At 40.9% G+C, this 24537-nt stretch overlaps 1 protein-coding gene and 1 long non-coding RNA gene across 3 annotated transcripts in view; one reads left to right on the forward strand and one right to left on the reverse strand.

The window, feature by feature from the left end:
* Positions 1–24537, reverse strand: part of doc2b (double C2-like domains, beta) — a 131844-nt gene that overhangs the window by 9262 nt on the left and 98045 nt on the right. For both annotated transcript variants that reach the window (XM_044221449.1, XM_044221450.1), the window contains 3 exons: positions 24122–24231; positions 19853–19979; positions 10090–10247 (listed from right to left, as the gene is read on the reverse strand). In XM_044221449.1, coding sequence (XP_044077384.1) covers positions 10090–10247; positions 19853–19979; positions 24122–24231 — 395 coding nt within the window. The remainder of the gene's footprint in view (positions 1–10089; positions 10248–19852; positions 19980–24121; positions 24232–24537) is intronic.
* LOC122887848 overlaps positions 21886–24537 on the forward strand; it is a 95989-nt gene continuing 93337 nt past the window's right edge. Inside the window, exons 1-2 of the long non-coding RNA XR_006380621.1 lie at positions 21886–22174; positions 22936–22999. This is a non-coding gene — a long non-coding RNA (uncharacterized LOC122887848). The remainder of the gene's footprint in view (positions 22175–22935; positions 23000–24537) is intronic.

Consider the following 24537-nt stretch of genomic DNA (forward strand, 5'->3'; position numbering starts at 1 on the left):
GTATGTCCAATACATGGTTAGTTTAACAACATTTAAGTTTAGTGTCTTTTTGATGAGATTTCAGAGGTGAAGACACCTCGCCTCATAACAATAACACATTTTCAAAGTCAGTCGATACTGGCTGCATCATAACAGTACAGATCTCCAGTGTGTAGTTTCTTTAATCCTTAAATCATCAACATGAGGTTTTATGAGTTTGTTCTGGTAGAATTTATTTTCAAAGGCTATTTTGCCAGTTTGGTATAGTTTGACTGTTGAAGCATTTTGGGTCATACTACACTCAGTTGCCATTTATTTAGGTGCTAAAACTATGCAGTATAATGCAACAGACTTGCAATAACTCCATGTTCAGTTTTTATTGAAACTGTTTCAACTGTTGAAACTGAGGATTTGGTTTAATTTATGGTAATTTTTGAGGCTGTATTCTACACTGCTGTCGAATTGTATTGTGTTATATTAAGAAGTGTTTTCAATATGTAGTCTACCCTGATTCATATAAATGGGATGGACAAAATATTAGAAACATCTCTCAGTATAATGCAATGCAGTTAAATAGCACCACAGACTACAGCCTTCAAAATGACCATAAAGTTTAATCATCTCTAAAACAGTTTTCATTTATTGCAGGGCTGTTCTTCACTTCATTGGTTTTAGCTAGGTGCACCTAATAAACTGGCAACTGTGTGTATGTTGTGAAATTTGCAGTATAAATAAAAGTTGACTTGATTTTGATTTGTTGAGGTGTTGCTGGTGTTCCAAAAACATGTAACATTACGGTTACTTATCAGTTTCACTTTGCATTCACTGCAGTCCATGAGTCAGTGGTGAAAACAGATCGTTAGTGCTACTGTTGCTCTGGGTGCAGGCATTGGTGTTCATGAATGTACGGCCAGTGTGTGTGTGTGTGTGTGTGTTTGTGTGAAGGTTGGACCTTTGCTTCTGTTCTGCCTTCATAAATGATGCAAAAGGCAAGTTGTACTTCTATCAAACTCTGCGTAGTGCAGTGAATGTTGTGTATTACCTCTGTCCATTTGGTAAAGAACAGTTTTGGGCAATAATGCTCATTTTGATGTAGTACATTTCAATCCAGTAAGCAATTACAGTGGCTCGTCACATCCCTCTTTCCTTTTACATGCTCACCAAACCCACACACACTTCAATTTCCCAAGGTAACACAGAGACTTACAGGGAGGGTAAGTGGGTTATTGCTCACAAACGTACCCCTGGGGGAAGGGGGCTGAAATTGTTGTTGATGAGGATATTGCAGAGAACCTAATTGTTGTCATGTAATGGGGCTACTGACCCCCAGGCAAAACTGAGTGAAAGTTAAGATGCAAACAATGCTATTGTGCAATACAATGGTTTTAAATGTTATTGCAGTACTGCCATTATTATGCTTTGTTCGGCAGCTGTGCAATGAAACTGAATACTCATTCTTAAGAATATTTTTACCTCTAAGCTTGATGAAATGCATTTGTCATTGACTGAAGAACCATTAAGGAGGGCATTTACTTTATTCTACATTCATACAGCGCATGCATTTATTGGGAAGATTCCCAACATTATCGACACAATAGAGCAAACTATTTGCAGTTCAGGTGACAGCTGTGACTTGATGCATCAGATGGACTCTTGCTTGACATGGGCTGGTGAAAGAAGAGAAAATTCATACAGCCCTATCTGTCTGTCAGAGTATACATTTCCTTTATTCCCTCTCACATGAGCTTGTCAGTAAATCTATTATCTGCCTGAGTGTCCTTCAAGCTTCAGGGAGATTTTGTCAACCTCAAACTGTTGGAAAATTGTTGCCAGCCCCTCTCCTCTGAAACAAGTCGCGCTTTTGTTCTCGAGGTGTGCACAGCGGATTTGGAAATTAATTGCACTTTCATTGCTCAGCCAGATGAAAGACATGGGAAATGTTCAGGTGTGATAAATAGGACTCTCTGCAACCCTGCGGATGGCCTCTTGTGCTGTGTGTCTTCCATGCAGCTGATAATCACAGGTAGCCTGCTTCTTTTCTGCTAAAACATCAGCACTGCCAGCTAATCCATTTCAGCACTTCTACAGTGAGTTGTACATCCACTAAAAATAGCATTACTATGACGAGCATTCAGGTGGCGACATGAGAAGTCAACCTATGTTTGTAAGTCATGTACGAATCCTTGTTTCATAGTATATAAATTCAGATTTTTGGTAGGATCAAGGTTGGTGATGACAGTTTGTCTGACACTTTGCTCCACAGCAAGATATCTTGACAACTGAAAGCCAATTTGCCATGAAATATGGTATGAATATTCATGAACTGGAGGCCGATAGTTAATGGTTTTGGTGACCCCCTGACCTTTTCCTCTAGTGATTTTGTCCTTGACCAACACTTCGGTTAATGACAATGAATCCATGAAATTGACTGTGGATACTGCAAAGTATTGAGAAACAAATACATTTTTATTTTTATACCCTAAAAACCGAAATAAAGATCAAGTCAGTTCAATTCAAAGCGTGGAACTCTGGAATTATATGTGAATGCACACGGTAAATGTCAGTATTTCATACTTTGTCCTGTACTTTCCACTCTTCCTTATGGAGAACCACAGTTTTCAAAATTAAATAAATAAACCTACGGATAGAAATGATGTCCAAAAATATGAAAATAAAATCCAGGTTGTAATAAACAGGAATCATCCTTTGTTCTGTCTTTGTTGCCTCTGTCAGAGGTTGTGCATAATTTGTGATGGACATTCGCATGTATAAACATTATATTTTTATGATTGCTTAATATTCTTTATAAGTTTTATTTTATCTGCCGCTATTATGCAAGTTCCTATGTGAGGACTTTTATTTTGACGTGCTTCCACGAGCACCGCACATTGGGTAACAGGAAATAGCGAGCTTATGGTGTAGCAAACGCTTAACATGTTTTTGTTGCATCTGATTTGATCATCCTTCTAAACCCTGTCGAAAGCGATGGCTGTAAGTTTATTTGGATCAGCCATCTGTTTAATATATGTTGCAAGAGTTTAACGTGACATAATCAAAGATGTTTATGTTTTTGGCGATCGGTGCTAACGTGATGTATTGATAATGCTTCTAACCCAAGTTAGCAATGTATCTATATACATATCACTTTTTGCACTGTTAATAAGCGTCATTTCATTTTGATTGTAATAATTTCTCCTTGTTTCTTTTATTTAATTTACAGTTTTACTCGGTTCAGTGGCTGTTGAGATTGCCTGTGTAAACCACACAATGGAATATTAAAGGAGCAAGGCGCTCATACCCTGGCTCTTGAACAGAGTTTGGCTTGCTGTTTATTTATATTTCACGCTTGGAAAGCAAAACATATGAAGAGAACAGTATAGTAAAAAGCCATGGATCAGCGGGTGCAAGAGGAATATGCAGATGCAAACATACAAACTGAAGAGAATGGAGGAAAAGAAAAAGCATCTTCAGAGGTCAGTTCTAAACGATCTTCATCTTCCTCCAAGTGTTCAGTTGCCAGCGCTGCTGCTAAAGCTAGAGCCTCTGCAGAAGCGGCTCGTGCCAAGATGGTGTTTGCAAAAAGACAGCTTGAAATGAAAAAGGAGAAAGCCAGGCTGGAACAGGAAAGAGCTATGGTGGAAGCGAGTTTAGAAGCGTTGGAAATTGAAAAAGAAGCTGCAGCCACTCTGGCAGAAGCTGAAGCATTAGAGACAGCAGCAGCAGCAATGGAACGCGATGATGGTTGCAGTGAGAGAAGCACACTTTCATCACATGTGATTTCAATGAGAACAGAGGAATATGTAAAACACCAAACTCAGGTGAGCTCTGACTTTTCCACCCTACCTCTAAATATATCTTCAGCCGGTGTAAAGGAATCGACTCCACGTTTGATCAATACGTCTCAGAGCATGAGTGCTGCATATGACAGTGATACAGTTCATGAAAAGAGCAGAATATGTGATAGTACAGGTCTGCAGAGCACAAGATATCCAGATTACCTGTATAATCTGCCTCGTCCGATACCGAATACTGCATCTAAAGCATCTCAACGGCAAGACCCTGCTTCACAAAAGTATGCAGTCCATTCAGATACACAACATTTCTCTCAAAGCCAAGTTGAGCCTATGTTAGACTTTGCTAAATTCTTGGCACGTAGAGAGCTTATCACCACAGGACTTACCAAGTTTGACGATAACCCAGAGAACTTTAGAGCCTGGGAGTCTTCATTTGTTAATGCCACACAAGACTTGCAGCTCTCAGCTGGCGAAGAGTTAGACTTATTAGTCAAGTGGCTGGGGAAGGAATCGTCAGATCACGTGAGAAGGATTCGAGCTGTATATGTTACTAATCCTCAAGCTGCTCTCCAACTTTCTTGGGTGAGACTTCAAGAATGTTATGCCACTCCAGAAGTGATAGAAAGTGCCTTATTTAAGCGACTGGATAATTTTCCACGTCTATCTCCGAAAGACAATGTGAAACTCAGGAGCTTGCAGACCTGCTCATGGAGATACTTGCAGCGAAAGGAGACACGTGCTTAGCTGGACTAGCTTATCTCGATACCCCTCGTGGCATTAATCCTATAGTGGAGAAGTTACCAGGAAGTCTGCAGGAGAAATGGCTGTTCGCTGGCTCGCGTTTCAAGGAAGAGAACAAGGTCAGTTTTCCTCCATTCTCGTTCTTCACTCATTTTATTTGCAGTGAAGCTAAAACCAGGAATGATCCAAGTTTCAAGCTTTCAAGCAGTAGCCATACAGTCATCAGAAGTGAAAGACCGCTGTATAAATATGGTGCTAGCAGAGTTCCTGTGTCAGTACACAAGACAGATGTGTCTGATAATGATGAGTCAAATTCAGCAAACTTGTTGAAGTACTGCCCTATTCACAACAAATCACATCCCCTGACAAAATGCAGAGCCTTTAGGAAAAGATCATTGATTGAACGCATAAGAACCTCCTGAAAGAACATAAAAGATGTTTCAAGTGTTGTTCTCCGAATCATGTAGCCAGAGAATGTCTCGCGATCCTCAAATGTGTCGAGTGTGATTCTGATAGACATTGCACAGTCATGCATCCAGACATAGCTCCGCCTCGCTCAACACCTCAGATGCAAGAACCAGACACAGAACAGCAGGACAATGCTACCCTAGAGGTAACTTCAAAGTGTACAGAAGTTTGTGGAGAACATGCTCCAATGCGATCCTGTGCGAAAATGTGCTTGGTGCGTGTATTTCCTCATGAGCAACGGGAACGAGCTATTAAGGTGTATGCCATAATTGATGACCAGAGCAACCGCTCGCTGGCCAAAGGAGAGTTCTTTGAGCTGTTTGAAATTCAGAGTGACCCCTCTCCATATTTGCTGAGAACATGTGCTGGTTCCATAGAAACGTCAGGAAGGAAAGCAGTCGGCTTCCAAATAGAGACACTGGATGGTAAAACATGTCTAGATCTCCCACCATTGATTGAGTGTAACGAGATAATGAGCAATAGATGTGAAATACCTACACCAGAGGTAGCCCTTGCTCATTCACACTTGAAACGTGTGGCACAGTTCATCCCGAAGTTAGATCCTGATGCTCAGATCTTAATATTGTTGGGAAGAGACATGATCCGTGTACACAAAGCAAGACAACAAATCAATGGGCCTCACAATGCACCCTTTGCTCAGCGATTAGATTTAGGCTGGGTGATTGTAGGTGATGTCTGCATTGACAAAGCTCATAAGCCGATGGTGAGTGTCTATAAAACTAACATCCTAGAGAATGGTCGCCCATCTCTTCTCACTCCATGCCAAAGCCACATCAAAGTGAAAGAGAAATTGTGCCATGGCGGGGAGCATAAGTCTGTTGTTTTTCCCCATTCGTTCAATCACGCCACTCATTGCATGCTAGTCGAAGATGAACTTGGGCTCAAAGTATTTGAGAGAACCAAAAATGATAACAAACCTGCCATGTCCTTCGAGGATGAGAACTTCTTGAAGATCATGCAAGCAGAGTTCCACCAAGATGAACAGAAAAACTGGGTCGCTCCTTTGCCGTTCAAGTCACCCAGACCATTACTGCCAAATAATCGTGAACATGCTTTGTCTCGTCTTAATTCTTTGCGACGCACGCTGAGTAGAAACCCTGAGATGAAGGAACAGTTTTCTGCCTTCATGGAGAAGCTCTTCCAGAACCATCATGCGGAAAGAGGAACACCTATTCACGAGGATGAAGAATGTTGGTACTTACCCATCTTCGGAGTGTATCATCCGCAAAAACCAGGACAGATTCGAGTGGTGTTTGATTCCAGCGCACAACACCACGGTATTTCTCTGAACAATGTGCTCCTCTCAGGCCCTGACCTGAACAACTCCCTATTGGGTGTGCTGCTACGGTTCAGGAAAGATCTTGTTGCAATTATGGCAGACATCCAACAGATGTTCTATGGTTTCCTGGTGAAAGAACACCACAGAAACTATTTGCGATTTCTCTGGTACAGCAACAACGACTTGAACAAGGAAGTGGTAGAATACCGTATGAGGGTACATGTGTTCGGGAACAGCCCTTCGCCAGCAGTAGCGATATACGGTCTGCGGTTAGCTGCACAGCAAGGTGAGCAAGAGTATGGTGCTGATACTTTGCACTTTGTCAACAGACATTTCTACGTGGACGACGGGCTGATGTCCTTTCCCACAGAAGTCAAAGCAATTGACTTGCTCAAACGCACCCAAGAATCACTTTCCAAGTCGAACCTCAAGCTCCACAAAATAGCCTCAAACAGTTTCGAGGTGATGCAAGCGTTCCCACCAGAAGATCTCGCTTCCGACCTTCAAGATCTGAATTTTGGAAATGAGAGTTGGCCCACACAAAGAAGCCTGGGTTTATACTGGGATATAAAAACTGATACTTTCACTTTCAAAGTCGCAGCTAATGACCAGCCCTACACTCATCGTGGAGTACTCTCTGTCGTGAATAGCCTCTTTGACCCTTTGGGCTTTGTGGCACCAGTGACAATCCAGGGCAGAGCACTGGTACGTGAGCTGACCAAAGGAGTACATAACTGGGACGAGGTCCTTCTTGAAGAGAAGAGAAGCCAGTGGGAAGAATGGAAAACCTCACTTCAAAAGCTAAGTGACCTTCATATCACACGCACATACGTACACCATTCGCTCTCCAACACATCATACACTGAGTTGTGTGTCTTTTCAGACGCCTCAAGCTGGGCCATAGGGGCAGTGGCTTACCTCCGAGCTCAGACTGATAAAGGCGAGGTCAAAGTGGGATTTGTGTTGGGCAAGGCAAAGCTCTCACCACGTCCCGAGCCTTCTATCCCTCGCCTGGAGCTGTGTGGAGCAGTGCTGGCTGTAGAGATGGCTGAACACATTCTCGACGAGCTAGACCATAAGCCTAATGCAGTGAAATTCTACTGCGACAGCAAAGTGGTCCTGGGATATATCTACAATCAGTCCAGACGTTTTTTCGTTTATGTGCACAACCGTGTTCAGCGGATACGTCAGTCAACTTCTCCAGAACAGTGGAGTTATGTGCCTACAGTTCAGAATCCAGCTGACCTGGCGACAAGATCTGTGAGTGCATCAGGGCTAAATGACACTATATGGTTCACAGGACCCAGCTTCCTCTACGAACCGCCCCAAGTGCAACAGTGTGAGTTCTTCGAACTGATGAATCCTGAGATGGATGCAGAAGTCAGACCTTGTGTAGCTAGCTTCACTACTCGCGTAGAGAGAAGCCTCTTCTCAGAACGTTTTCAGCGCTTTTCTATCTGGGAATCTTTGGTAAGAGCTGTTTCCTCTCTGATTCATCAAGCACGTTCTCACATGTCAAGTTCAGTCAGCACATGCCATACGTGCAGAGGATGGCATCAGTGCAGCGAAGCGCATACACCCGAAGAACAGACAGCAGCAAAGAGACTAATACTTCTACATGTCCAAAGAGACCTATATCCAGAGGAGTATTCTGCTCTGCAGAAGGATCAACAAGTTTCCCGTTCAAGCACGCTGTGGAATCTCGACCCTACATCGATGACGGTCTCTTGAGGGTTGGAGGACGTCTGAAACACTCTTCTCTTGAGTCAGAGGTGAAAAATCCCATCATCCTCCCAAAGCAAAGTCATGTCGCCAAGCTGTTGGTGAATCACTACCACTCCAAAGTGCACCATCAAGGCAGACTATTCACAGAAGGAGCAATCCGACTGGCTGGCTTGTGGATTGTAGGAGGAAAAAGACTGATAAACTCCATCCTTCAGGATTGTATGACGTGCCGCAGACTTAGAGGAAAACTGGAAGTTCAAAAGATGGCAGATCTTCCGCCTGAACGCCTCAGTACATCTCCTCCATTTACATACGTGGGGTTAGATGTTTTTGGTCCATGGACAGTTGTCACTCGGCGCACCAGAGGTGGTGTGGCTGAAAACAAGAGGTGGGCTATACTCTTCACGTGTATGAGTACAAGAGCAGTACACATAGAAGTCATTGAGTCTATGAACACTGTCAGCTGCATTAACGCTCTGCGAAGGTTTTTTGCTGTGAGGGGACCAGCAAAGCAGCTCAGATCGGACAGAGGGACCAACTTTGTCGGAGCTAGCCAAGAACTAGGCATGCAGCCAACAAAGGAAAACCAGACTAGTCTTCTGAAATACCTCCATGAGAATGGCTGTACGTGGGAATTCAATCCTCCACACGCCTCCCACATGGGAGGAGCATGGGAACGCATGATCGGCGTAACCCGCAAGATTCTAGACGGTATGCTGTTGCAGAAGAAACATGCTCACTTGACTCATGAGGTACTTTGCACCTTGATGGCAGAGGTGTCAGCAATCATAAATGCTAGGCCTCTGGTTCCTGTCTCATCGGATCCATATTCTCCATGCATACTCACTCCTGCAATGCTTTTAACCCAAAAGCCAGGAGTACCCACCCAAAGTGAGACCTATGCTGAAAAAGACCTCCTGAGATGTCAGTGGAGGCGAGTGCAGGCATTGGCCAACGAGTTCTGGAGCCGGTGGCGAAAAGAATACATCAGTACACTCCAACCCCGACGCAAGTGGCATGAGAATCAACGAAACCTGCATGTTGGAGATGTTGTGCTGTTGAAGCAAGCCCAGTCCTCAAGGAACGATTGGCCTTTGGGCTTAATCACATCCGTCTTCCCAAGCAGTGACGGAAGGGTCCGCAAGGTAGAGGTTAAGACAATCTTAAGTGGTAATGTGAAAACATTCCTACGACCAATTTCTGATTTGATCTTACTGCTAGCTAAAGACGACTAAGTAAAACTAAAAACAGACTATTATAATGGCAGTAATAATGCCAGGCGGGGAGTGTTCTGTCTTTGTTGCCTCTGTCAGAGGTTGTGCATAATTTGTGATGGACATTCGCATGTATAAACATTATATTTTTATGATTGCTTAATATTCTTTATAAGTTTTATTTTATCTGCCGCTATTATGCAAGTTCCTATGTGAGGACTTTTATTTTGACGTGCTTCCACGAGCACCGCACATTGGGTAACAGGAAATAGCGAGCTTATGGTGTAGCAAACGCTTAACATGTTTTTGTTGCATCTGATTTGATCATCCTTCTAAACCCTGTCGAAAGCGATGGCTGTAAGTTTATTTGGATCAGCCATCTGTTTAATATATGTTGCAAGAGTTTAACGTGACATAATCAAAGATGTTTATGTTTTTGGCGATCGGTGCTAACGTGATGTATTGATAATGCTTCTAACCCAAGTTAGCAATGTATCTATATACATATCACTTTTTGCACTGTTAATAAGCGTCATTTCATTTTGATTGTAATAATTTCTCCTTGTTTCTTTTATTTAATTTACAGTTTTACTCGGTTCAGTGGCTGTTGAGATTGCCTGTGTAAACCACACAATGGAATATTAAAGGAGCAAGGCGCTCATACCCTGGCTCTTGAACAGAGTTTGGCTTGCTGTTTATTTATATTTCACGCTTGGAAAGCAAAACATATGAAGAGAACAGTATATCCTTTAAGGTTATGTTAGAACATGGTATGAAAATATACCACATGAAATTGTTTAGCACAGCTTATGCTGTTATATGTTATATTGCAGCTCCAGTTTCTGTTTGGGTGTATTTGCATACTGACGTTTTGACGTAGGGGTCGGAGAAGCCGTTGGCGTCCATGGCGGCGAGGTGAGCGCAGCGTATGATGCCCACTACCAGGCAAGACTTCTGGGTGTTGTACTTAAGAGAAATCATGATGCGTCCTCGCTCCTCCAGGGACTTGTCTTCTGTTTTGTTGACCTGCAGTGTTAAAAATGACAGGATTTAGAAATAATAACCAGCTTTTGTTACAAAGTCTACCACATGCAGGTATTTATGTTTCCGAGTGGCTGCCAGCCAGGGTTCCACCTCATGCCCAGCAGCATGTGCAACTGATGTTTCTCATTTCTGGCATCATTGTCATTTGGGAGAAAACCAACGCTTTAATTTCCAAAATGCTATTAATCCACATAGACAATAAACTCATTATCTGGAAATGTTTAACTCCATGGATTGAATTAATTTTTTAATTCCCAGAGGTTTTTTTGGCCAGTTAAGCATTTTGTGAAAGTAAGTTGATATTATAAAAAGTCTACAGCAGCTACAGTCTTCTTCTTGCCTTCTTGACAGTTGTGTGTCCTGAAAATCAGACACTGATTGGCTGATTGGTGTCATTTCCGTTGTAGATGGTGAGTTAATAGCCTCATCAAAATGAATTTGCCATGTTCTTTAGAGACAAGATAAACATCCGAACTGACACATGACCTGTGTGCCTGTTTTCATTCCAAACACCACACCGGGCCTTCTCACTGATACACACAAATTCAACAAGAGAACCAAACTTTCACGTCCTGCCAAATTAATTCAAACATTTTTGTCTGTTTGGATGATTTGATATTAAACGTGATGTGGCCAAGGCTCAATTTATAACATGAACACTAAAATCAGTTGTTGTAACAAAAAGAGGATTAGTTATTAGTTATTTATAAATTGTGTAAAATGAGTAATAATAAATAAGGCTATCAATAATTCCCCCCTTTATTTATACTGCCCCCTTTAATGCCTTTTAGTTTCTACGCACTTTATCTTTTATCGCTATAGTGAATTGCATGAAACTGCATATTATTTCAAAAATGTAGTGTATGACTGATTAGCTGGTTGGTTGGTTGAACGATTGAATAGCTGCTCATTCAGTATCTTCAAGCATGCAGTTCTACCTCCAGCCTTGAAACCCCAGCCCATTATCCCTGCCCGAAACCAGCCATCTGATCAACCATCAATCAACTGAGTCACTTCTTGCCTAATGGTTAGAGGTACCAGACATTATTCATACTCTTATCATATCAGTGTGATTGTCTTTTTTCACATTCTTTCAGTGCTCCACAGAGCACTTCAAGCACTCCAGCGAGAAAAATACATACTTGAGTGTTTGACTTTTTACAGAAATGCAGCCCAGACCTCTAAAGAACTATCTGACCTTTGTTATTTTTCACTGCGATGCCCAATGACTTAGAAATGCAATTTACCAGCAACACTCCCGCAGTTGCTGATTGCGTGAATATGCACTGGGCTTTCCCGTACATCAGCATTTATTTTTAACCACATATACAGTATAAGACCATCCATATCAGCAGAGCAAATGCATAGAGGCTTAACAACTTCAAGCTTATCAAGAGCTACTTGAAAGTGCACTCACCAGTGGAAACGCGGGCATTGGGACTGTGAGTTCTTTCAATTTGGTTTGTGCCATTTCAAATTGATATTCATTCGTTTTTTCTGTCTCATTCTGCCTCTCTGTCTCCTTTACGACAAACGGCCAGTTACTTCACACTGGAGCTAACCTAGAAAGTTAAACTTAAGAGACATATCGTTCTACATAAAGTTGTTCAAATTATTTCGTTTTTTTTGATCAGATGTAGTTTTGAAGTATAATAATACAAATGACATGACTTCAAAAATACCAATGATGAATGCTTCAGTGGTAACAACTTCCTGTTGCACTGTCACATCCTTTTGTTGCTGTTCAGGTTTGGTTTTTTCCAAAGGAATTTATCAAGAAATTTATGACTGTGCCAGTTAACTGCGTCCATGCATGTCATCTGTTGCAAGCACACAGTGGGAAAAGGGAAACAGTTAACCAATGTGTTGCATTTATGGGTGTATTATAAGAACTGGATACCGGGTCCCAAGATGGTGCCCATTCATGAATGAAAATCACTCACTGCGCGGCCCCTAGACTTTACACTGGGGTAATGTCATGCACATACAAATAGCTTTTTTAGGCTCTGGGAAAGTTTTACAAAAAATGGTTTAAAAATTCATAGTACAAGGACTAATAATTGACCTTTTTTGCAGTTCAAGGTGACGTGTCAATAGTTTTATAGGTCAATAATGAATGAGACCGGGGTTCTCTACGAACAAAAACTTTTTCCATTAAAGATCCTATAATGACATAAAATATCTTCACATAAAGACTTTAAAGTGGCTATATAAACAATATTTTATTAATAATGATGTACAATGTGAAAACAATGTGACAAAGTGAAAGAGGTTGCTCATAATGATGAACCTACAGAGAATTATCATTCAAATCTGCAGCTCCCCTCGGCTTAACAAAGCTTTATAGTGAGTTTCAGCTCATTGTTTAGCTGTCCGACCCGCAAATTCACTGTTTTAGTTAACTCTCACTGCTCTCATGGTGTTGATTCAGCCGCAGCAGGCAGCTGTAACAGTTTATACAACCCAGATGAAAATCCAGAAAATCCAAGCCAAAGCCAAAAATAGTTTTACTAGTTGTAGAATAATTCTGCCAAGAAGTCTCAGGCATGCTAAGCATTCTGCTGTTTACACAACTTGAAAACACCACATGAACAACCTACATGAATGGACAGCTATGATTTGGCGTACTGAAAGCTGCTGCTTAAAATAATCAGTGGTCTTTGTTACAACCTTTGTTGGCTCAGACATTCACCTCTAAACACTGACGCCCCAAAACATCCTCAACATTCAGAAACAGTATAAGAATGATAAAATGAAGAAGGAAAACAGGCGGAAAGAAAAGTCTCTGCAGACACAGACTTCTGCCTCCGCCACAGTCTTGTACTGTGTGTCGGAGACAGCGCTCAACAATCTGTCCAGCAGTGTCCACAGCAGGATACTAATCAGATATCTCCAGGGAACTGACTCTCTCTACATGAATCACAGATGACTTTTACAAGACGTCTCACTGGACTTGTGGACTTGGCATCCATTTCATCTGGGATGCCAACATGTTTCAGCCGTCGCCTCGGTTTACTGTCAAATCCATTTAGTCTTGTCTCTTCTTCTACTGTTCTTTCACGTTTAGGGCATCCCACTGTTGTCTCTTCCTCTCTGACTCCTTTAACAACATGCTCTTTGGGAAGTCTGTGACAAACTAAGAGGCTGACAGGAAAACAAGAGTATCAGGACAGAAAGCGAGGGAGGAAGTACAAACCTCAGGCTGCCTGGATGGTATCAAGGTCGGCGTACCTGACAAGTGCAGACATCTTTACAGCACTCAGTGTCTGCTTTTCTATTTCACACTCACAGACCATCCATTTAGCCTGGCTAGGCCTCCTTCTCTGACAAATGATTTTATAAACTGTCACATAAACAATTTCCAATTGATTACCATGTAACATCAATAATCGCAAATAAAAACACAAATTGTCTGTGACTACATGGCCTCTGCTCTTCATAGACTAAGGTCTGCTCTCTTTCCCTGCTTCTATGAACCTCCTTTTCCTTTTTCCATCAATCTGCTCAAACATAAAATCAACTTACATAAACAAACACACTGCTGTGCAGTAGTGTTTGCTTAACATTTTCCAGCTAATTGTACCATTGCTTTGGGGAAAACTCAATTAAGATTGGCTAGAGGATGTCCATTAATTGAATTGAACGCACAGTATAACCGGACACCTCCGACGTGACTGTCTGAACATCGTTCTAAATGAATGTAGCTGCAGAGCTAAATAATCGAGTGAGATACATCGCTCGCTCTCTGCCTGCTTCATTGTTTTCTAAACTCCGCAGACTGGCGACAAAACAGCACAGAGGTAGCAACCCAATACAATAATATTCCAAGTGCACTGAGTGGGTTCCAGGTATTACTCAGACCCTTAGGGGTTACCAGGGAAACAGAGATATTACCAGGAAAAAGGTCAGGTGATATCCCAGGATAAAGGGGGAGTTTTCCTTTGACTGGTCCAGATTGCTGAGCCAGCAATCAATTTCAATTCCTTAACTTAAAGTTTGAAGTGGAAAACCTTAATTACGAAAAATCCTGACATGCTTGGAGAAGCACTGGTCTTTTTCTGTGCCACATGTCATTAGCAAAGCTCTTTGTAACAATGCGTGGGGTAGTTCAGGATATGAGGCTGTAAATGTGTGTAACAGGAAGCTGGGCCAAAACGCATCTCCTGCCAATGTCCTGGTGGGATCCCTCAGATCAACACCTCTCACAGAACAGTGGGGTGCTGAACATTGTGCTGATGCAAGAGAAGAGGCTCTGGCTTACAGGGCACTGGCATTCAGTCTGCACAATCACAAACATATTCCTGAAAAATGGTTTCAAATCTGAAGTTTATCTCCGTAACATTACATATTCACATCTTAAAACTCTTATCGGCTTCATCAGGACTGCGTGGGTGTGGTTTGACCAGATTTGATTGACAGTGCTGACAACATAAGCAAACAACCCCACAACTGTCATCACATTTTGATTCAAATATTGCTAAACTTTGATTGGTGCACTGATATGTGACATCACATGTCCGGTCCACAAATACACAAATACACAAATCTCTCATGTGAAATAACCAAAACTTTTCAGCACCCCATTGCTCCTAGCAAGAAGTTGATTGAGGTTTTCAGGGCCTTTAATGGATAGACAGTGAAGATATAGATTCATTTTCTGTGAACCATGCACATCCACAGAAAATGTTATGGAAAACTAGCCAGAGGTTGGAGTTACCTTGCTGCCAACTCCCTTTGTTGGCCAAGGGAGGCTATAGACAGTCATGTGCCTCCTCTGCTAAACATGCCAGTCGTTTATTTTCACATAGCAGTGAGGAGCATCTCTCGGAGCACTTAAACAGCTATAGTCAATATTTTCAGATTAACAATGGATCACATGACATATGAAAGGGGTCGATAGTAGTGACAAACCTACAGAGAATTATCACCCAACTCTGCAATTCCCCTCGGAGATTTATAGTACCTTTACCTTTTACGGTTTTTGTTCACTCTCAGCATCGTTTTCAGCAGCAGCAGGCAGCTGTTTTCAGAGAAAAAGCTCTTAAAAACTCACAGTACACTACCTGCCCAGCATTAAACGGCAGACAGACACAGTTAGCAACTAGCTGGTGAACATAGTGGAGCATTTAGGAGCTAATAAGCCAGATATTTCCCTCAGGAGTTGGTGGAGACCAAAACAAAGCTTATAGAAGACTGAATATTGGACTTCCATTCACCAGGTGATCAGAAACATGACTGAATGCTAATATTGATCTGTAACTGCTGGATCTGAAAAACTGTTTGCTAACACGTTCACCACAAAAAACTTTATGAGGTGATAATATTTCAGTGTTGTGTGTTTACTGCTGGAGCTGAGCTTCCAGGGCAGACAAATCAACAGCTTTTAAACATTGGTTTACATGCACTGTAATGAGACAAAGTGCTATTCAAAAAACAGGAATTAAAATGGCAACAGGGTGAGCTACAAATTTGTGGTCATCTCTTACAGTTAAGCCTTTCATTGTCCAACTGACCTGAGGGAATAGAGAAATATACTGCGCAGAGACACTGATCCAAGATTCATTGCCAGATTAGGCTGCTGGCTCTTACACTGTTCAAGCCCTCTTGCTGTCTACTGGTGCTAATGCTAAGGGCAGATCCAGAGTTGAGGCTGGCAGGCACATCCATTAGATAGAAATGGGTGAATGGTCACAATGTTAGCAAGGACACAGTTGTCCATATACCTTGAGATTACCAAGGCTTCCAAAGACCCTCATGTATAGCCGTTTCCTCTTTTTATGGTGGTAACTATCTATGGTGACAATTGAGGCACTATCCTGAATGCTTCCGAGCCTGTTTCAGTGTACATTTGAATATTCTGGTCCCCTCAGGCACATGTTTGCTGCACATTCATGGGTGCTGGCCTGGGTGCTTTAACTTGAACATGTATAAATTTTAGCAGCACTATAAATTCCCAGTATTCACGGTGATTTGGTTGATTTACTGATGAGAAGATAAATCATTTAAAAATCGTATACATTTGGTAGAAAGGTTTTTAGACTTTTATGCTACATCTAATTTTCTGCATTTCTTTAACTATATTTCAACCTGTGACAAGTCTATTCCACAGGTTTTCTAGCTATGAGCTGGACAAGGCAGTCAAAATGCTCCACTGTCAGGCCAAAACCATCAATAAGACAGGCACTGCTAGCTGCTGGATGAGATGATTAAATGCTCGGTGCTCTACTTTCCCCAGCACAGCAAACAACATCCTGTGTTCAGACAGAACTCCTTATCCGCTACTTCAAGAGCAAGCAGAGCAGAGAGCTTTCTGCCTTGAGCTCTTTCTCTCTGCAACCAGCAGCGGTCATAGCTTCACTTTGCCTTGAAGCATTTGTATTTGAAAATGGCCAAACTGTGCTTTATACTCTCCGTTGCTAGGGTGAGACATATGACAGGGCGGTGCAAAATAGCAAAGCAACCTAACTGAGAGAGAACAGAAAACCCCTAAAAAACAGTTATGGAGTTTGACACAAACATCTGCTCTACAGCTACTCCAAAAGCCACTGCATGCTGTGATGGTCTCAGCTACCAGATCTACTAAAACCTCCTCCAGTCTTACTAAAAGGAAGCAAATCCATCCACTCTTTGCTGTAGATAGCTGTTAAAAAGCTGCAGGCTGCGGTTTCAGTCAGGGCTACCTCCAATCATTTTCACGTTTAGTCACGGTGAAGGTATGTATTCAGCCAGAAACATCTTGTAATTCACTGTCAGGAGGTGCTTTTTTTGGTGGTGGAGGCTCTGAAAATACTTGTGAGTGAGATATCAGCACTGACAACATCTATTGTGAATATCCAAACTGATCACACTGTGCAGTCTTTTTCTCCTGCGATTTCTGGCACAACTTCTCCTACTTCCAAGATGCTTGGAGAAGGTAAAAAGCCTGAAGAGGTCAAGTATAAACAACAAAAACAACGTAGAAAAGGTTTCAATCGTAGTCATCTGGACACTGTTTTCAGAATCAAGACGTTTCGGCTCCCATCCGGAAGTCATTTTCAATTGTGAAAAATGGTCTGAGAACTCAGAAATTTAAGCTAATCTGTGTTGCTTAAGCCCTGCCCTCAGGGAGGAGTCTTCCTGAGTTTCTGCTGTTTACCCTGCCTAGTTTCACCTGAAACTGCCCTTCTTTTGTTTCCATGATGGCCCAGTGATCAGTAATCAGGCCTATTGTTTTCTGGCTGCCCCTCCCTCATCCCTGTTAAGTACCTGATTAGCATATGATTGGCTTGACCATGGTGATAATACACTGTGATAGATCGTTGGCAGGTTGAATCTCAGACCACCATTTCTGTTCAAAGAGGGGTTTTCTTTTTTCACAAAAATGGCTTCTTTGACACCTCTTTCAAACCAACTCTTCTCTCTACTTAGAATCTTCACCTCACTGTCTTCAAATGTGTCCACACATTTGAAGACAGTGAGGTGAAGATGGCTACGATTGAAACCTTTTCTACGATGGAACATGCCTGGACGAATGAGGGACTACACCGTTTAAACAAAAACAACAACAACACGATTCGGCTTGTGGACTTCATCAGGGTCATAAGTCTTTTTCTCTTGTCATCACCTGATATTCTGATTAAACCACAAAGACGACGAGAGGTAATGTTGCAAATTGTAAACTGCACACCTTTACCCACTAGTCATGATTTTATACACAGAAATATCAAGATTTTTAACACCAATACTGTGTCTGTGATTTCTGCTGGCACTATCACTCTGTAATCATTGTATGACAAATGATAACCACCATACACATTTAAAATATGGTCATTTTGGAAGCGTAGCATGTATTTACACTCAATAAACCTCGACAAAATCAGGGCCTAGGTTGGTGAATGCACCGTGGCTGTTTGATACCAGTTATACACGAGCATATTTTGTATTTTTGGATGCTATTTCACACTCCCACACAGACAACAAAGCATATGAGAGGAGCAACACGAATTTGTCTCTCCAAACACAAGGCAGTGCTCTACACTCCAAATATGGACGATCTAGAATTATACTGTATTCATTTTTTTTTAAAACCATAAACTGTGAAGGCAATTTGAAAAGGATATTCAATCACAGTTCAATGACACTCTACTCCACTCCCATGCTCTCATAACACATAATCCACTCCCGCACCCCACTCATGCGCTCACAACCCAATGCTCTAATCTGTCATGTGTTTTAAACTAAATCCTTATGGATACTGTTATTTGTACTGGTGTTCTTCATGCAATTACCAACATGTACTACATGGAACAGCCTTGCCCTGCCTTGTTGGGATGTACAGCATCTTAGGCAAGATTATGCTAATGTTTTATGTGCAGAACTAACTACTCCTTTTGGAGATTGGTTATGTTATGTTGAAAGATAACTATTACAATATAAGAGATAACTGCACATATTACTATCTGAATTTAGTATGTCAGTTTTCTAATTAACATCATTATAATAATACCTTGACAATAAAAAACAACTTAGATATTGCCTTTTTTACTGTACTATTGATTGCATTACTGGGTTGGTAATTTCATGAACAGGAAGATGGAAAATGTAGTATAATATATAATCTACCAATCTATTGACAGTCACATGGCACCATAGCTGATAGAGAAGACACACATTAAGGTCAGACGGTTGCTGCCCATCAGTCGCTGCCATGTTCTGTCCTTCAGTAAATAAAAATAAAAATAAAACGGCCCATACATAATATAAACCACTTTGCAGCCATGAAATGTTAAATCCAAGGTTTTACATAATATTCTGTGATGATCTGGTTTGCATAAAATATGAAAAATATACAGTAAAATGCATTCTTACTTAGCAAACAGATAGAGCTATTCACCTAGGCCACCCACATGCTCAAGAACTTGCTCTATTCTTCAGTGTTCCCTTCCAATGATTTCCTGATTAGTTTCTTGTTTAACATTTAATATAAATCTAGACACACAGGGCACACTTTGATTGGGTTAACCCCTTATCTCATATGTGATATGATATTATATATGACTATGCAACACACAACATGCAGATGCAGCCAACACACAGGAGAGATATTTCTGGAATATAAGATGCAGCACAGAATATTTTATTAGTCAAAATAATCTGAAATATTAATAAATGTATTTCACCTAGTAGTACAGTATAGTAAAGTATAGTATAGTATATACTGGAGTATAGTACAGTGTAATATAGTACAGTATATACTGAAGTATATTGTAGTATATACGGGAGTATAATATAGTATTATATAGTGTAGTATAGTAAAGTATAACATAATGTGGAGTATAGTATAGTATATACTGAAGTATAGTAAAATATATTGTAGTATTGTTTTGCAATGTATAGTAATGAATAGTACTGTAGAGAAGAGTACAGTAGATTATCTAGCAAATTAATATAAACTTGATTTAATGTAGCGGATTTTAATCATACAACTTTGTCCAATTGCTTTTCCTGTGTTTTAGAGTTTTAAATTATTCTGTTAAAAAAACAACCACAAAATCACATGTTTGCGTTACACAAAAACAACAAGTATCTGTGTGGCACATTGGACTTACAGGTAACTGTTTCTCCAGGCAGTTGTTGAAGTTTTTGATTTGGTTGGGCTTCAGCTTCTTGAGGGGGATTCGCGTTTCCCCGATGAACTCGTTGTGGCGGAATTTGTCCTCATCACACACTGAAATCCTGAGAGGAGAAGAACAGAGCAGGTAGAGGGGGCATGAATGAAGTGAGGCTCAGGTTGAGGTTTTGTTGCTCAGAAGAGGCTTAAAACCATAAAACCAGTCATTTTCCACCTGGAATCCATCATCCTCCATCACAGGGATTCAATTCTCACCAAAATCTTCACTTAACTATAGAGCTACTCCCACTGAATCTCATGGACTCATAGCAGTGAAACAAAGCCCTAGTAGTTCTGCGGTGAAGGAGTTCATAAGATTTTTGTCAGACTCGATCAGCATGACAGAAAATGATGGGATAATTATGCTTTAGGAAGCATTCAGCCATGTATGGATCAAAAGACTCAAATATACTAAAATGAGACAGGAAAGAAGTCCAGAGATATTTCAGATGACTGAGAAATGACATTGTTCCTGATCATGTCAAAATCATTTAAAACCAAATTACGACTTTAACTTGAACATATCTTGCTGTGCTCGTCTTATTTACTCAATTAGTCCAGCTTGAATTGAATTGTGCCGCGGTGCATGGTACATTCAGTCTGTTTACTTATTTGTGTTAGGTGCCCATTTTCTATCCGTTTCCAACAAACACAGACACAACACACATCCTCTTTTCAAAGCATGACAACTTCCTTTGAAAACCAGTGTATTCTTCAAATCAACAAAAAAGAAGATTCATTATATTACAGAGTATAATTGCTTACAAAAGATAATGATGGTGAACTGAAAGACAGCTCTCAATTCAAAACCACTGAAGACAAAGGCACACATACTGTACACTGAATTTCAGTTATATTTTCCAGATTGGAGATCTATATTCCTCTCCGCCATTTCATTACATTTATAATGAATGTCAATTATTGGTGAGGGACAACGCTGCTCTCAGTGGATCTATGTCTTCAAATAAATGCAGAGAGCAGTCCCTATGTAAGCACTCACAGACCTGACATGACATGATTCACACTCATGATAACTAAATCAGGCTCATGTAGTGGAATACTGTTTGTTTCAAGTGTTTTTCTCTGCATAATCAGCTGCCATGTGGAGGAAAACATGCAGCCTTTGTGCATGAGTAATATGTATTAGCATTATAGTTTGTAGGGGATGTGGCATAATCAAAATCCCAATGAAAGTCAATGGATGAAAAATAACTTATCTGCTGCATGGACAGGTGGTGCTGAATTCAAATTTCAATTTACAAAAAGAAATGAACAGTGTTGTCTGGGAATGTGGAGGCCTTTCTCACAGTATTGTTCCTGGAAAATGGTTAATCAAGGCGCTGTTATGTGAATAGATTTTTTGGCGTGCGTACAGACAAGTGTCTATCAGATTACATCTCTGAGAAGTTGCCGATATTGCTGACATTCATTGTTGTCAACGTACTCAATGCAGTAACAATACAGTCATATTTTTCTTGCTCTGCAACACAAAATAATCATAAAATATTTGCAGTGTTGATAAGGTTGCCAGGCAATAACAATGATACACCAGTTACTTCACCAGCTGTGAGACACAGTATGTACTTTTCAAAAATAAGTAATCTGAGGTTTGAAGATAATAATAACGCAATCACATTTTTATTATATGATGATTAAAACATTTTATGATGATTTAATGAGCACTTGTGCATTCCTCAGCCATTAATCCTATAAAGCCTATCATGCATAAATGGATGCACATCCAGTTGGGTGGCGGTTGTAGAAAGAACGCTACCAGCTTCTTGATGATGTCAAGTTCATTACAACACACAATACTGTTGTAGTTTAAGGTTTTGTCACTTCCTGTTTTATTTTGTAGTGTGTTCCTGCCCTTGTGTGTCTTGTGGTTTTACTTCCTGTCTTTGTTTGCTTTCCCTCCAGTTTTGATTGTCGGCCCTTCCTTGATTGTTTGCACCTGTGTCTCGTTGTCTCACTTCCCCTAGGGTATTTAGTCTGGGTCTCTTTCTTTGTTCAGTGTTGGATCATTTTTGTAACTGCATGGTGTGATTCCTGTCTGATATAGTGCCCGTCTGTGTGTTGCCGTTGGGTGCACTTTTTGTTGTACCTGGTTCCTGTGCCCACTTCCCTGGCATTCTTAACATGAGTTCTGTATTGGATTCTTTGTCTCCCTTGGACCTTGGCTGGATACTGGATCTTGCCTGCTCCCTATTGAACTGTTTAGTCATTGGACTCACTTCCCTGCTTCCACCACTGCCAGCCGGTAACCCATTTTCCTGTTCCCTGTTTACCTGTCTGCCTACCGGCCTGCCTGTACCTGCCTGTAAACCACATCACCCCAATAAACACTGTAGCCATCTGGCTACTTCACCCTCATACTGCTTCCTGGTCATCTGCATTTGGGTTCACATACTACTACACACGAATATGACAAATACAGTATTGAATGCTTCTAAAGAGGCTTACCAGAAGTGATGCTTCATTCACTATTTCCTATATAATGGGTAGTAAATAGATGGAAGGTTTAGTGTTGCACATCTGTAAATTTTTGCATCTACAAACTGTTTGCATAATGTAGTGTACATCCTGTAATATGGGGACTTCTTTTTTTCATTCCATTGTGGAAATTCACACTCAGTCAAATAAGATTGCAGACAGTGAATATAGTGCCCTATATAGTAAGAGTGATTTTGGACACAGCCATGCTAGCAGCTCTGTGAGGCTGTACTTTAAACTGGTGCTTTCAGCAAAATGCTAACATCAGCATGCTAATATGCTCACAGTGACAATGCTCATGTGAATGTTTAGCAGGTATAATGTACAGCTGAGGCTAATAGAGAGTCAAAGTGAAACTGGAGCTTCCAGGAGTAAAAAAACAAATTCCCACTGACATTTGTAATAATGCTAATAACTAAAAATCCAGCCAACATAGCCTTTTTCTACCATATGTTGTGTTGATCACGTGTGTCTAAATAAGAATGGAATTAACAATCTAATATGGTTGTTTATGTAATTGTTTTTCAGCGGCCTTTAACGAACACCATTTCCCATAGACCACTGTTGGTAAAACATCACAGCTTGACAAGAGGTGAGTTGACACAGAACACAGTAGTCACAGCTAAAAAGTTGAAAAGAAAAATTGGAAAAAATAATCCTCTGGGGACCATGAATGTCAGTACAAATCCATCCAGTAGTTGGAGATATTTCGGCCCATATCATGTGACAGACCAACAGACTGACATTGCCTAAAAATGCATAAAAATTGCACGGCCACTACAGCCAATCAGTATCAATTTTTGCTACGACACCTGTTTTTCTGAGTGTACAACAAACTCAACTACAGGTAGGAGTAAGAAGACTTAACTGTGTAACAGTGCAACATTCACACTAGACACACACACACACACACAGTGGTTACTTAGATGCTTGGGGAGAAACAGAAAACTAAAGCAAACTAAAATCCTCCACTGCATACGGCCCACCTATCACTGGGATATATAGTATACTGTACTGTAGCTACCAAAATGATTACGCATATGATTACATAACCTACTTCCACCACAGTGTTAACATTTTGGTAAAAATAAAGGAGCAAAGAACAGTGTCATGTTTATCATGGGAAGTAGAGGTTTCTGTTCCAGGTTTTAGTATATTCTCAAATGATCAACAAAACAGGAAGTTATCTCACCCAAACAAAAGTGCTGTTTGGAGATTACACAAAGGATTTCCCGGCTGCTAAACTGGTCGGGGGATATTGCATGTTCAGGTTCGCCTTGGCAAACACAAACATGTATCATAAATTGTAGTGAAAAGGAATACACAGGATAGATAACGACACCACTTATTTCTGGCTAAAATGGCTGTTGCCAAATACAGGCTGTAGTAAAGTGATTTACCTCCAGAGTCAGCAAGAAGAGAAAGTGCCAAACATCACTGCTTCATTACTTTCCCTTTTTTCTTTTTCTTTTCAGCCATTTTCTTTTCTGCCTCCTTTCTTCCATTCCTCTTCCTCCATTTTGCCATCTGTCATTCCTACCTTCTATTCATCTTTCTTTCCTACGTTTTCCTTCGTTCTTTGCTTTCCTTTTCTGGTGTTCCTTCCACCTTTCCTCCTTTCACATTATTCTTTTCTTTCCTTGCTTATTTCCTTCCTGCATTATTTGTCTTTCTCTTCATTCTGATCACGCATAGGGCATACACTTGAGAGTACCTGAGTGTTTTGCGGACCATATCCTCGTCGGTGATGCCGTAGTAGGTCAGGGTCTCGCTCCAGACAGGGTTGAGTGTGTTGTGCAGGGTCTTGGTTCTAAGTTTATTGGCCTGAAAGACAAATGGAGAAGTTGGCCATTTAACAGGATTGAACGTCATGATTGACTAACTACTGGCTCCATCGTACAGCTCAAGGGAGCTCATCCCTCAGGTGTCAAGTTTCATTGAAATGCTGCCAGAGGTATTCAAACATCCCTGAAAATGTACAAAGCTTCTCCACCCTGAGGAAAATGTGTCAATGCATTGACGTCTGGTGGCACGCATGCAAACACGAGCTCACTGCTACATATTGAACACTGTCGGGAATGAAAAATAAACAGCAGACTGCATTTACATGAAGTGACAGGCATAATCAAA

This window comes from Siniperca chuatsi, linkage group LG14 (genome assembly GCF_020085105.1).
Source record: "Siniperca chuatsi isolate FFG_IHB_CAS linkage group LG14, ASM2008510v1, whole genome shotgun sequence".
NCBI classification, from domain to species: domain Eukaryota; kingdom Metazoa; phylum Chordata; class Actinopteri; order Centrarchiformes; family Sinipercidae; genus Siniperca; species Siniperca chuatsi.